Source organism: Alosa pseudoharengus, unplaced genomic scaffold (assembly GCF_046254945.1).
Source record: "Alosa pseudoharengus isolate Yale_2024_CS ecotype anadromous, Long Island Sound unplaced genomic scaffold, YU_APseudo_1.1 YU_APseudo_1.1_scf_22, whole genome shotgun sequence".
NCBI classification, from domain to species: domain Eukaryota; kingdom Metazoa; phylum Chordata; class Actinopteri; order Clupeiformes; family Clupeidae; genus Alosa; species Alosa pseudoharengus.
In genome coordinates, this window is record NW_027468680.1 from 15,976,084 (window position 1) to 15,990,781 (window position 14,698).

Here is a 14,698-nt window from a genome sequence, read left to right on the forward strand (position 1 = left end):
GGCTTACAACTCATGAAAACCGAAAATTATCTCCATAAAGCTTGTCAGCAGATGGAAGCATGAAGTGCATTAAAATCTCCTGGTAAAAGGCTGCATTAACCCTAGACTTGATAAAACACAGTGGACCAACACCAGCAAATGACATGGCACCACAAATCATCACTGACTGTGGAAACATCAAACTGGATTCTGTGCCTCTCCACTCTTCCTCCAGACTCTTGGAACACTGATTAGACGCTGATATCCAAATAAATGCAAATTCTGTTTTTATGTGAAAAGAGGAGTTTGGACCACTGAGCAACGGTCCAGTTCTGTCTCTTCTTAGCCCAGGTAAGACGCTCTAACCTGGTCTCTGATTCAGGAGTGGCTTGATACTAGGAATATGCCACTTGTAGACCATGTCCTGGACACGTCTGTGCATGGTGGCTCTTGATGCAGACTCCAGCCTTAGTCCACTCCTTGTGAGGTTCCCCCAAGTTTTTTAATCAACTTTGCTTGACAGCTCTCTCAAGGCTGCGGCCATCCTTGTTGCTTGCACACCATTTCCTACCACACTTTTCCATGACAACTTTCCATGATTATGCTTTCATACAGCACTCCATGAACCCCCTGCCCACCTTCTGTGGCTTACCCTCTTTGTGGAGGGTTTCAATAAGTGCCTTCTGGACAACTATCAAGTCTGCAGTCTTTTCCATGATGATGGTTGTGTTTACTGAACCAGACTAAGTTGTTGCTCTGGCGATCTTCGTTTACTAGTACGAGACTGTCCCTTACCGTAGATGCACCAGATGTCTGCAGAAGTGCTGAGGAATTACCCTTTCTGAACTACAAAGGTGTTATTACCACTGTTATTATTATTACCACTGACATAGCAATTGGGCCCACACCCATGTCAGCAGCTGTACTCCTTCCTGGTGTAATCAACAATAGCTACCCAGACCTTGTGTCCACAAAGCTCAACATAGTAAATCAGAATTTCAGAGCTGTGTTGTAGATTAACTGCAACTCTATAAACACACAGAAGCCCTTAATGGCGGATCTTAAGCCTTTGGTCGAAAATAGCAAGTTCCTTCATTCAAAACACTCTCCACTGTTAATGACGTCGGGCTTTTGATTACAGTTGATGGTGAAAAATCAGTCCTGTACATGTACTAGAGCATCTATAGAGCGACATCATATATAGCAGTGATTGAGAATGCACAACCCACTTATAATGAATGGAAGAAAATGTTTCTGTCGTGTCCCAATATTTTCTTAATTTCAGCCTCTGCTTATGCACAGGTGTGAATGAGTGGATGTTGTGGATGCAGTTGTGTGCACAGGTGTGCAGTCTAACCACCATTGCAATCTCTGTCATTTCACCCCTGTACTCAAGATGAATTAATGCAAAATGTAAAACGTTATGATAACTTAAATACTGAGTTGGAGGGTATTCAGGTATGAATATAGAGGGTCAATCTAGTCAAACTAATGCAATTAAAACGTTGACCTGTCGGTCCAACCATCAAACTTTCCGCCAATGCTTGCAATGGATCATTGGACCTACCCTGTCTAGAAACACCAAATCCAAGAACGATGGTTCTAACTAAAAAGATTGCAACTGAGGCTAGCCAATGACACTTTCTAGAAACGCACCCCAGGATGGTGTGATCAAGCATCCCTGTTGCTTCTCCTGTGGTCTCCCAATGTCGGCTTCCCCCTACAAGTTGTTTTACGCTTGATGGCTTGATGACCCAGAGGCATGTATGGATTCAGGATCAGTGGGGCCTAGCAAAACCTCTCCGATCAAGCTACAGAAAAACCCCTACAAACTTTCCTCTCTACTGCTCTCTCTACTGCTCAGACCCTTAGCTTTTTAAAGACTTCGTTGAGATAGGATCTGAGATGACCTGGTCAGAGATTATAGACCAATGGAAACAGGTTCCATATTAAGGATACATTTAGAGGTTTTGCATGATTTCAGGGGATAGGAACTATAACAACTCAGAATGCATCCCCTAAAATATTTTAAAGGGACACCAGGCAATGTTTTTGTGTTAATTACTCTTAAGTGTTAATCTTCGTAAGTCGGTATATGGTTAAATGACTCATTACAGGGTGAATGACGACTCTCTCGCCCGCCCCTACTGCCTGTAGGAAGAATATCCCACTTGCAAGTTCAGTGTATCGTACCTGCCGACCGAAGCAGGATCAGTTTACATCCTGCATCCACAGCACAGAGGCAGGCTAACAAAACGCTGGCGATTGTTGCAAACGTGTGTATAATGGCAGAGCCGGCGAAGAAGCAGCGAAAACCCTTGACGGAAGATGCAGACCGAGCGAGGGGGAGTTTCGTAGAAAAAAAGGATCAGGCTTGCCTGGTGTCCCTTTAAAGACCACTTCCAGTGAAAATTAAGTTTATAACCTTGTTACCATTTCCATATAATGTCTGCTATGTTTTACAAGACATATCATGACTGAAATAAGCAGTCAGTGTCACGAGTCTCACGACTGAGGATTTATGCTATTTTAGGCCATTAGTGTGTCATAAGCATATAGAACAAATCCTGAGTGCCTGGGGGTAGCGCACTTCTTTATAAAGACGCAAACAAGCTAGCTAACATGTCAAGCTGCAGCAGCCAGTAGAGGGGACTAGCACAGATAGATCCAAATTCCCAAAATGAGTAAGAAGGTATAAAGTTAGATTTAGAACATTCAAGATTTTTTTTTCAGGGAAACCAACTTGTATACTGAAAAGAGAAGAGATTAGAGAAGAGATAAACTGCTGGAGTACTAACAACACTGCAAGTGTGGGCTCATCCCTGATGTTTTAAACTGATGGACTTCGAGAAGTGTTACTAATACATTCACCTTCCCCATTTTCAGTCATGCTAGCAAAACCGAAACCATTCAAGCAAACACAGCAAATAAGCCTCAGGCCTGAATGTGTGAGTGAGTGTGTGTGAGTGTATGTGTGGGTGTGTGTGTGTAGAGATACTTACCATCAGTGAAGGAGCCTGTGAGTGTAATCTGAATGTACACCTTTCCCTCAGGCTCCAGGTCAACCTGAAAAACACAAGAGACAAGCACACACACACACACACACACACACACAAACACACACAGTCAATGTCTATCACATTTTCAGACAAAGAAGATAATGTAGTGAGACATTTCAGCATTTCAGGTGTGGTGAGAAGCACAAGAAAGGAGTGTAGCATAGAACAAGTGTATGTAAGCACATTGTTGCTTGGGTTACCTCTCTCTTTCTCTCTCTCTCTCTGTCTCTCTCTCTCTCTCTCTCTCACTTTCACTCTCCCTTTGTGTGTCCATGTTTATGCTTGTTATGTCATGCCAGTGAGAAAAGATGGACAAAAATGGAGCTTTTCGGCAGGTGAGGTATGCGTATGCCGGGTTTCTGTCTGCGTGTCTCACGTGCAGCGTAAGCCGAGGGAGAACCCGGTGGGGGCCGGCCCGAGAGCCTGTCTGTTTGTGTTTATGATATCAGCCATGCCAAGAGGGAGAGTGAAGAGTGAGACTGAAGCTGGTAGGGCTGGTTTTTCCTCACAACTTTAACACCGCGTCAGACTCGGAGACACTGAGGGTGTTGACTATACAAGCACCAATGTCAAACCTAATGTTAAGAAACAGACGAACAGCTGACCCTGTTTTGCACTGTACTGGGCCATGCATTTAAAGTGATCAGAAAAATGTCTAATCTTATCAGAAAACGGAAATCTGATAACATGTTGGACAGATAGCATTATGCCTTTGCATGCAAAATGTGAGATATATTCTCCACAGATAAATTCTCAAATGGATTTGAAAAATATGTTCAAATTCCAAAACAGATTAATTCATTAAAGGTTTTAAAGGTGCCATGTTGACCCCATTTGTGTGTGTGTGTGTGTGTGTGTGTGTGAGAGAGAGAGATAGAGTGTGTGTAAGTGGGAGGGGGGTGGTGAAAGTTTTTGCAAGTGTGTCTGAGTGTATCCGTGTGTGTGTGTGTGTGTGTGTGTGTGTGTGTGTTTGCGTCAAGCCTGCAGTGAGGTAGATTCGGTGGGAAAGCAGCACTCAAACAAGTGTGGGCTTGTGTCTGATATGTGAAAAGAGCACAAATATCGCCTTTACCCCACATCTCATACCACAAACCATTCACACACACACACACACACACCTGAAATGAAATCAGCGTTAGGTGGGCCTCTCTCAAGTCTACTCAATTCACATGTCAAGACGTGGGTCTTAAGAGTCTAATTGGAGTAGGACTTCTTGCTTCACAGGTCATCCTACAGCAAGAGCCTGCTATCTGAACATCAGTAGAAACCCTATCTATTGTAATACCAACCTGGTCTCATTAGGGAAACGTTCCCCTGGGAACGTTTTGGCAAACCCAGCCAAACGTTCCACCAGACACGTTTCTGAGGTGCAAACTAGCCAAGCAACCCAGCGGGGGTGCTAAAGAGAGACGTTTAGACTGGGCCGAGCCGTGCAATTCAACCCAACGCACGAAGACCAGAGGACCAGGCTGCGCAGACTGGGCTTGCGATGAAGACCAGACTCAGCACACAGCCGGATTCGAACCTGCGAACAGCTGCCCCTCGGAGCGGAAGTCGAGCGTGTTGACAATTGAGCTAAAATCCCCCGGGTTGCTCGCGAAAAAAAAAAACCACCAAGATGTGGCAGCTAACCATAGACGGCAGTTCAGGGTTTGTGCCCTTATATTTTGTGAAACGTAGCGAGATATAGGAACGTTTCCCTAATGAGACCAGGTTGCGTAATACACATCTGGTTTTGCTATCTGATTAACTGACTGTTATCAGATATAGCCTTTCACTCTCGACCTTGTTTGCTCATGTCTGATGTCTAATGACCAATTTGTGTGTGTGTGTGTGTGTGTGTGTATGCCTGTGTGTGTCCATGTTTGTGAGTCAGGGTGTCAAGTCAAGTCAAGTCAAGTTAGTTTTATTTGTATGGCGCATTTAACATGCAGAGTGCCACCCAAAGCGCTCCACATACAAGACATTGACATATAAGAGAAAAGATGGCGGACGGAGAGGCATAGTCGCCAGCGTACCCGTGACACCAAGACAAACAAGGCAGACAACAAACAAATAAACAAATAATAAAAAGTAAAAAAGAAAATAAAGTTAAAAAGAAAAAATCATGTTAAAATAGTCAAATTATAAACCGGCTAAAAATGTTTAAGGGCAATGATGACCCGCATGAAACTGTGCGTGTGTGTGTCTTGTGCCTTTTCTCTCGTGGTACACACGTGTACCTCCATATAACCCCCCACGAAAAAAAGGCCATCCAGCTACTCTCCTCTCGGTGGAATGATTTACCACATCTTTCTAGCAGTCTTCTTTCTAGCGATAATTCTGAAATGCATTTAAAGATTAATTTACCTTGTGTCTAACCAGCGACTAGTTCAAGTTCAAGTAGTTTATTGTCTCTTGTACTCAATGTACTCATAAAAGAAATTATAAGAAATGAAATTATTGTGCTCAAGAGCCAGCTAAACTTTAAATAATACATTAAAAAGTAGTAATTAAAAAGGTATATTGTGTGTGTGTATGGGGTGTATGGTGTATGTGTGTGTGCGTGTGTGTGTGTGTGTGTGTGTGTGTGTGTGTGTGTGGGGGGGGGGGGTGTGGGAGGTAATATAAGGTTTGGACATGCTTTTTGCTATTGTTATCATTTATTACATTGTATTTAGTCTATTACTAACATTAGTACTTTTTAATTTAGCTATATGCTATATGACTTTACTTCCACCTGTTCATTTTAATGTTAATGTAATGTTTGTTGATGCCATTGGAAGTTGCTTTGGACAAAAGCATCTAGGAACTATAAACATAAACGTGAGGTGATGATCTTGCTCCACTACCCTACCAGCCCTCCTGTGCACTGTACCTCCCCAAGTCCCCGAGTGACCTGCTACCGTACTGCTCAACCCAAACTTTTCCACTTCGCTGGCTTCAGTCTGCTCCCCTCAGCGTGCACACAAAGAGAGCAGTCTGAGAGCGGTGATCTCAGCTCAGCGTACAGGCGAGGCCTGCTCAGTGGCGGCCTTCAGTGAGACAACGAAAGGCAAAGTGTCTGCGCTTTGAGCCTGCGAGAGTGGGTGGGTGGCTGTGGTTTCTAAGCCTTAGCTCTCTCACTAGGGCTGAGCATGCAGAGTAAACACACACACACACACACACACACACACACACACACACACACACACACACACACACATACATACACACACACACATACACACACACACAGAACAAAAGCACACACACAGAGACACACACACACACACCATACAGGCTACTAACTACGGGTGTGCACTTTAAAATAAATTTAGCAACTCAAATGCACTTTGACGTCATACTTTTGGTAACGGTCCTATTACTAACTCCTAACACTGCCAGAAAAATAGGCAGCTGAGAGATTCAAGTCTAACGATATCTGTTTCGGGGCTGCTGGTTACCGAAGTTAGAGTCTGCCCCAAGTTTCTACAGTTACATAAACAACTCAAGAGAACATTCTGTGAAATTAGATTCCTTTGAGTACTAAGATTATTTCCAATTATGGTCTAAATGCAAACACATCGACAGTGGTCATAGGAAGTCAGTGGGGACTCTGAGAGCTGAAGTGAAAGCCTTCAAACAGGTCTGGCACAGACAAAACGCCTTCAAGCTGATGGTCTGTGACACACTTAGACTGACTAGACTACAATGGGACTTATGAAGCAGAGAGAGCATTGCAGGGTTACGACTCTATCAAATTACAGGTGGTTGGGTGGTGTTGCGGGGGAGAGGCAGGGCAAGAATGCAAACTAAATAGCTAATAATTAAACCCCAGTAAATAGCAAAAGTAGGTATGAATCCATGTTAAAGTAAAGTGGGATGTGTTTTTGAATCTGCACTTGTCAGGGAAAGATTTTCAGTCCCCTGCAGAGGACACTGCAGGCCTTCTCTGAAATTAACTCCCCGTCAGATGGCGTGAACAGTTCATCACACTAGTGAGGCCTCACGGACAGAGGTTTGATGGTCATGGTGCGATAACAGCTTTCCTTAACATGTTCTTCAACAAGACAGAGGAAGTGAGAGGGAACTGTAAACATGATGTGCGACATTCATCACTCTGCCACTGATAACTGTATTGATCCTACACTAGGGTCAACACATTAGTCTGAAATGCATTGGGTGAATGGTAATATTTCAGAGTATGGGGCAAAGTATGGGTGCGTTGCACTGACGATGGTCTGAATGGGACTGAAAACGTTGTGCACTTTGGGAGCACTTTGCAGTTTTTTACTGACTGGATTAAAAATTGCATCGGCAACATTGGTGTGCGAGTTCTTTCTAGACTGAAGGACAAATATTTCAAAGTAACCACTGCTATTCATATCATTCTACATATCTGTCATAGAGATTATGGCTGAGCAATCATCATACTTGCTGAATTAGTTATTAGTCAATGCAGACATTATGCAGTCAGTGATTAGAGACCAATCTATACATTACAGTCACTATAATGTGAGTGAGACAGCATACCTGATAGTGTATTAACTAATGAGTCAAAGAGGCATAAGTCACTATACTAGAAATACTAGAAACATAATACTAGAAACATGAAATAATTTATGGAATTCCCAGGGGTCAGTATCTCTTTGAAGACGCATCTCTCTCTCTCTCTCCTTTCCCTCTTTATCCCTCTCTCTCTCTCTCTCTCTCTCTCTCTAACACACACACACACACACACACACAGACACAGGACAGTAGGATGACTAACCCATCCCTCGAAGGTTTCCTCGGTGCTCGTGGTCTTCATCAAGTCCTCGAACTGGATCGAACAGTTGGCCACGAAGTCATCATATCCAATGGGCGTGTCGTGAAACACGGCCAGTTCGATCTGTTTACCGCTGTTCACGTTCAGACCGAATTCTTCGTTGTAGGTGGGCATGTTGGTCTTCAGCTTTGTGTGCGTCTGCCCAACTTTGAACTCATCAACCTTGACCACTATGTAGGGGTCAAGACTCGGGTTCGTCTTATTGAACATGACTGTGTGTCGGCGCGCCGTGCTGGTGGGTTTTAAATCCACCGCCTCTCCAATTCTCAACTTTAGGTAGCCGTTAAACTTCATATTTCTTCAGGTGAATAGCAACAACAACGAAAGATGCACACCTACTCATTAGTCCTTGTGTAGAAGTGAAAATGTCACAATGCCATGATTTGTATAAAATCCGAATGAATGTTTCCATTCAAAGTCCCTTAGGCTATTTCCATACCCTTGTCGGAGAAAGTAAAGACTGTAGATTGCACATCGGTAGGCTAGTAGGTTATATTTTCCGCTGAATGCAACAGGTGCTGTGGCGCTTGGCTAACCTAAGAAGCGCTACAAGCTCTCCTCTTCAGTCTTGGCTGTCTCATAAACTCACTGGGCTAAACTGCTTTGAAGTGACACTTACTTTGTGAAGTTGCCTGTGCGCTCCGTGCTCTGCGTAAAAATACCCTTTTGCGGAACAGACTAAACGCTACAGCAGGCTACAAGATACAGTAAAAGAAAAAAGGGAAGAGGCTATTTGAATGCCAGCTGAAATCTCCACCAGAAGTTTGAACGCTAAAACTCAAGAAAAAAATCTAGCTATCCCCGTTGACTATCAGTTGGGTCTGAAGGGTTGCGTTCTGCCAATTACAGTGTCACTGTGACATTGTAGTTTCATTAACACGTACTGACAATACAAAGCAGTGTTATACATGAGCGTATAGACTATGTAGACCATAATGCACCGCAACATTATCAGTCGTGCAGTAGGTTGGAATTCAGATAGCCTATTCAAAAATTGGGATGGGCCTTGTCCAAACTGCGGATTGTTTGGTAAAATGTGTGCTTATAAGCATAAAAGGACACGCTGTTTCATTATTGTGTTTATGGGTCATGGGATAGTGACAACCTGCGCAGTCTTACCTGTGGATGTGGTGATACAAAGCGCCATCTTGTGGTGGGAACCAGGCCCATGACGATACCAGAAGACGTTGCTGGAATAAGCCCACGGTCGGTTTCTATTTGGGAATGTTAAGATCAATCTGAAGCACAACGGACATTTTATATTTTATTTAAAAGTTATCGTTCAGGAAAGGTCATTAACGAATTGCTCCATGAGACGCAACCAGGCTTGCCAATAACAAGTATTTTGATGCCCCCTGGAGGTTGCGCACTAAACACTCATTGAAAGCTATTATAGCCTACATTCCATGCCATGTAATACATGTCATGTAGACAGTCTAGAAAATAAATAATTTGTCTTTAATTATTTGTTGTAGAGTTGTTTCCATGTAGTTTTGATTGAAATGGAATAAGCATATAAGTTTAGAAATAACATACAAATTGCCACAAGTTCGGTGTGTGAATAAGTCACTGTGCATATCATTCTTACTGGCAACACAAAAGACCATACGGTTTAATCTTCCTTTAAGATGCATGTCTCTCTCTCTCTCTCTCTCTCTCTCTCTCTCTCTCTCTCTCTCTCTCTCTCTCTCCCACACACACACACACACACACACACACACACACACACACACACACACACTCCCCTGTCTGTGAAACTGGGATTCAAATAGACATTCTTTGCCATGACTACTGTAGTTCACCAGACATGCCAAATCAAAGCGGAATCTTTCTCTTCCTGTGTCTCTCTGCTGTCCCACTGAGTGTTCTCTCAAGTGCACATGGAGAAGCCTTCGCTGGTGGTCACTCACGGTGGGGCATCCTGCTGGTTGCCAGTGCCATTGCCATGCCAACCAGGAAACGATCTGTTTGGTGTTATGGGAACAAAGGAAAGGGTCAATTTGTCAGTGCAGTTACTGAAATTAAATTTCCAGAAAATCACCCATTCAGGTTCACAAATGCATTAGGAAATAAATTAGTGAAAGGACTGTACTTGGAAGTTTCTTCTTTCTTGAATCATATTTATACAGTAAGGACAGTTTCAGAATCTTAAGCATCATTTTGTAGTAGAGACAGGTTATGAAAAAGCAGGTTACAATTCCAACACAGGAATGCTGTGGAATTGGAGGGCATAGCCTACTATTATTTCCAAGCCACCAGTAGCTGCAGTTGAGCAATCAGGTCAGTTTTAACACCTTAGGCCTTAATTTGATAGATAGGCGAAGTGAAAAGTGTTAGGTCTAACTAAAGCTAATCTAACTAGACAAAATCTATTTGCTAGTTTAACACCATGGACAGGACACTAAAGCGCAAACATTGATGAGTCAGCTCAATGCTACCATATGCCACACAATAGCTGTATTTAATGCATGAGAACTTTGCCTGCTGACAGACTTTGCACTTTGCCCACCAAACAAATTAGTGACCATGAACTTTCCTCCGTAAGTAACTTGGTTTGATTCTTTGATTTCTTGTCTTCCTTTTTGTCCATTCTGCCTTTCTTCTCCATGTTATATGTAATTCATTTGCATCCCCTCTGAACTCAAACTGCACCCTTTGAACCCAGAATGCCAATGGCACATACCACGCATACCAGTCGTACATTCTCCCCACAGTCCTCCGAAAGAGCAACTGTGCCTGTCTGCTGTCTGTGGCCAGAGCACATCACACAGCACTTTCTAAGAACAGCCTCTCCCTTTTAGTGGCTTCTGAATGTGGTTGAAATTCCATAGTGAGCACCACTTGCCTTTTTCAGTGACTGTGTCCTGGATGGCTACATTGAAAGGTCCACATATGTGTCTCAAGCAGTGACCTTAAAGGTCATGCAAGGAACAAGTGCAGTGGTTGTGCTGAGTCTGTGTAGTTATATTGGAATGGAATGGCAAGAGTCCAAAATAATCCCTATAATCCCTATAATTCATTTTTATATTCATTGCCTGTGCAATCAATTATTATATTGTGGATTTGAAATATACACAGAAGAGATCTCACAGCGCCCAATCAACAAACAAGCCTTCCGGTATTTACTGTTTACTGTTATGATCCAATCAGCAGCAAACAAAATGGGAATCCAACCAGCAAGCAGCTACCACCAACAAGTACCAGCAAATTATTTGGTCATTTCCCTCATTGCTGTGGCAGTTTCATGACCCAATCAGTAATCAGACAAACCACAAACCACAAGCCATTGATGTGGGCACTGACAAATATCAACAAACTATTCAGTCAATCCTCTTCATTTCTGTGGCCATTTATCAGCAATAAACAAAATGCAAACCCTTATGAGGACACCAAGTACCAGCAAAGTCTTTGGTGATTCCTTTTTGTTGCTGTGGCCATTTATGATCCGATCAGCAACATAATCAGACATGGATGAATGTATTTGAGAGTAAAAAACTTTCCAGTGAAGACAAATAAAAGTGTTATGGCTACATTTATTTTAACATGTTTCCCCTCATTATTGATTGACTAAAATTCAGCATATAGCATTTTGGATTTTGTTGTTTTTGACATGTTTTTTTTTTTTGTACACACTGAAGAATGATCTCATGTTCAGGCTTACAAGAGCATATACAACATAACATAATACAGTATATTATCACAGGCCTGCTTGCTAAATAATCCACATTACCAGAGGAGCGCGCTACTGAGCTAGATTGGCGCAAATAGCAGGTTGTCCGCCGCTGACGTCATGTTAAATTAACCCAGTTCCCTAGAGTCATACATTGGCTGATCCTTGCCCCTGTGCAGATCTGATTGGTTGTCTGGGATGTCATTGAATATTGTTATTCATTCGGTTACAGGTTGGATGCTCCAGGACAAATAACGTAAGGCAGGCAATGGCAACTGAAAAGCAAGTCTGAAGTTTCGCCCTTCGCGGCAACGTTTGTAACTTTTTATCCCATGGAATAAGTGGGCCTTTCGTTTGCATTGTTTAACAAACAGTTGCCGAAGATTACTTTGAATGTTTACTTACTTGGTCATGGCTCCAAATTACAGATTACAAATTACTACTTTGTTCTTATTTATGTATGCCTACTGACCAGAAGTTGGAGAAAAAGTTTATTTTGAACTTTGAACAGAAACGCGTGTCCTGGAAGACAATACAAAAAGGGAAAGGACGGAAATCACATTTGTGGACATATTTCATTGATCCGAAGGGGAGATCTAGTTGATCGTCTCACTCGCACAGACCGTGTGGCTGGACTCCGATGCCTCACGGCATTGTTCTGCCCGGAGTGGGCATGCGGGGTTTGCCTCTCATCGCCTAAGGAATGCTCCAATCGCAAATCTGGCGGATTTAAACGTAATTTTTGGATTTCTTTTTTGGGAGCAATTTCTTTGAAGTCGATGAAATGGATATTACGGTGTCAGAACTGATGGCAAACTTCATGGACACCCCGTTGGTGGTCTGGGTAAGACAATGCACCGAGCTCTCTAGTTTTAACAGACAATGTGTACCCACCATAGAGACCAGTTTTGAAGTGATACTTCGTTATTAAGACTTATTAAGTTGATTCAGGAACACACCTGCAGATTTTTTCTCTCCCAATCAATCTAACGCGTTTCCTGCTAGTTGACGTTAGATCATATTACTCAGCGTTGTAAGAACAACCGTTGCTTTCTACACCGAAGCCTCAGCCAAGCCTAAATAATCTGCACTGTTCTAATTTATGGTAAATGTAACAAAGTCGCCAAAACAGATTCCGTTATGTTATGCGGATACGCCTTTGAAGTTCAATGATATAGGCGTAAATATAGTCTACACTGTCAACTTAATTTATATGTCAAAGTTCTCTAGGCTAACATTATCGCAGCCCATATTCAATGGCTGGATATAGCACGTTCTTAGTTTACAGCAGTAGGGATATAGGGCAACATAAGCGGACCAATAGGCCTACATCAAACTGTCAACTTTGGAAAGCCTCTTCATATGACATGAAATGCTCTTTATCCCCTTCTCCACCCATTTCGTATACCAACCTGGCGTTTCAGAGGCAGCTCAGGTGATTCTTTGGTTCAACTCACCCCTTCTGCAATATCTATATGGTGAGCTCAGTAAGAGTTGATAATACCTCTTCACACCTGGTTTGTACATGGATACATGGGCCATTACCCATGCACAAAACACGGGTACACACTAAACATGCATACAATTCCATTTAGGCCAGTGTAAAATCTCCATTCAATGCAAATTGAACTAATTGGAATTACAGAAACGTTAAAGGCCATTCATTTTGAAAATCGAACAGTTAAGTATTAAGTAGTAAGAGGGTGATGAGATGGAGTGTCTGTGTGAGTAGTTTGCCTCTGCCCATCATCGCTGCACTGTAGTTGGGCAGCGCCAGGCAAAAGTGTTGAGAGGAGCTGCGATCCAGAGGAACCTGCGGAACTTCCCATGGCCCCCTCACCCTGACCCCCATGTCCTGTTTGTCTGACCGACTTATCACTAGTTCCTTATCTTCCCCCGGCCTTTGTGTTTGGCATTGCTCGCTTTGCCTCCTGTCGTCCCCTAACATACCCGGACGCACACTCATGCTGAGGGTCATCTCTGGACCCAATCTGGCCTGTGGGTCTGCCTCTGCCTCTGGGGCAGCTACAGCAGGCCTATAGCTCCCACTGTTTGTTTCTGTCAGACTTTTCCCCCCTTTCGTGTCAATAACTCAAAGCTGCTGAGAGCTGACTCTGGAGTCTCAGCCCCCCTACCCCCCCCCCCCCCTCTCAGTTTTTAGCTTGTTTATTAGAAACCAAAATAAACTCTGTTGTCTGTTGTCTATCATCAGTGTTTGTCACTGTCAGTCTATAAAGTCAGTTAATTTTCTGAGCAGATATTAGGTACTACTTGACATCAAAGGGCTGTTAAGTTTAGCCTTGATACAACCTGTCATTTCATTCTGCAAATGCAGCAGAATGATGACTTTCTTTACTCCATCTATTATTTGGCTGGCGCCTCACACTGAAATACACTACCTCATACACTCTGTTAAACTGTTTGTCACTGTTTCCTGGAGTTACTGCTTGTCAGCTAGTTCAGTTATGTCAAAAGAATGTGAAGATGTTTTCATCTAAATGCTCCACAACATCCTGTTTGCCTTCAACATAGATGGTAGCCCCTTTGTGTAGAGCAAAGCCCTTTTATAGAGAGCTTAGAAGGACCAAAATACTTCTTTTGAGTCCTTCTGAGCATAAACTAACCACAGAAACGTTTAGAGATTTCAGACACAGGAAACCAAAAAAGCTCTCTTGGTATCTGTAACATGCTCACACTTGAACTCAAGGAAGCCCCTGATTTTACACATTTATCACATGAACTCAAGGAAGCCCCTGTTTTTGCCACTATAAACTATAAATCAGTGTAGGCTTGCAAACTGATTACTGAAATGGGAACTTGTGATTCGGAAAGGAACTGTTTATAACTTCTTCCTTTTTCCCCCTTGGTGTTCTGCAGGTCAAGACCTTTGGACCATTAGGATCCGGGACAGATGATAAACTATCTATGTTCATGGACCTAGTAGATGGAGTCTTCCTGCATAAGATCATGACCCACATGTAAGTGAACATGGATGAACGTGTGTGTGTCTGTGTGTGTGTGTGTGTCTGTGTGTGTGTGTGTGTCTGTGTGTGTGTGTGTGTGTGTGTGTGTGTGTGTGTGTTAGTGTTACGGGGGCTTATCAAGCAGCTGTTGCATGTGCTCAATCTTTCTCCGTAAGTGAAACCACTTCCTGTCTTCTCCCTCATACTAGCACCTTTTGATAGAATCTGATGGCCATGC

The 14,698-nt window shown here is 43.0% G+C and overlaps 2 protein-coding genes across 4 annotated transcripts in view; one reads left to right on the forward strand and one right to left on the reverse strand.

The window, feature by feature from the left end:
• The window catches only part of LOC143139922 (protein kinase C eta type-like), a 32,670-nt gene extending 23,973 nt beyond the window's left edge, over positions 1-8,697 (reverse strand). The window contains exons 1-2 of one of the 2 annotated variants that reach the window (XM_076300764.1): positions 7,771-8,697; positions 2,982-3,045 (exon numbers count right to left, since the gene is read on the reverse strand). In XM_076300764.1, coding sequence (XP_076156879.1) covers positions 2,982-3,045; positions 7,771-8,121 — 415 coding nt within the window. In that variant the 5' untranslated portion in view covers positions 8,122-8,697. The remainder of the gene's footprint in view (positions 1-2,981; positions 3,046-7,770) is intronic. The other variant, XM_076300765.1, reaches the window with a different exon arrangement.
• A 3,068-nt stretch (positions 8,698-11,765) lies between these two features.
• Positions 11,766-14,698, forward strand: part of ccdc88c (coiled-coil domain containing 88C) — a 63,942-nt gene continuing 61,009 nt past the window's right edge. For both annotated transcript variants that reach the window (XM_076300767.1, XM_076300768.1), the window contains exons 1-2: positions 11,766-12,341; positions 14,375-14,475. In XM_076300767.1, coding sequence (XP_076156882.1) covers positions 12,282-12,341; positions 14,375-14,475 — 161 coding nt within the window. In that variant the 5' untranslated portion in view covers positions 11,766-12,281. The remainder of the gene's footprint in view (positions 12,342-14,374; positions 14,476-14,698) is intronic.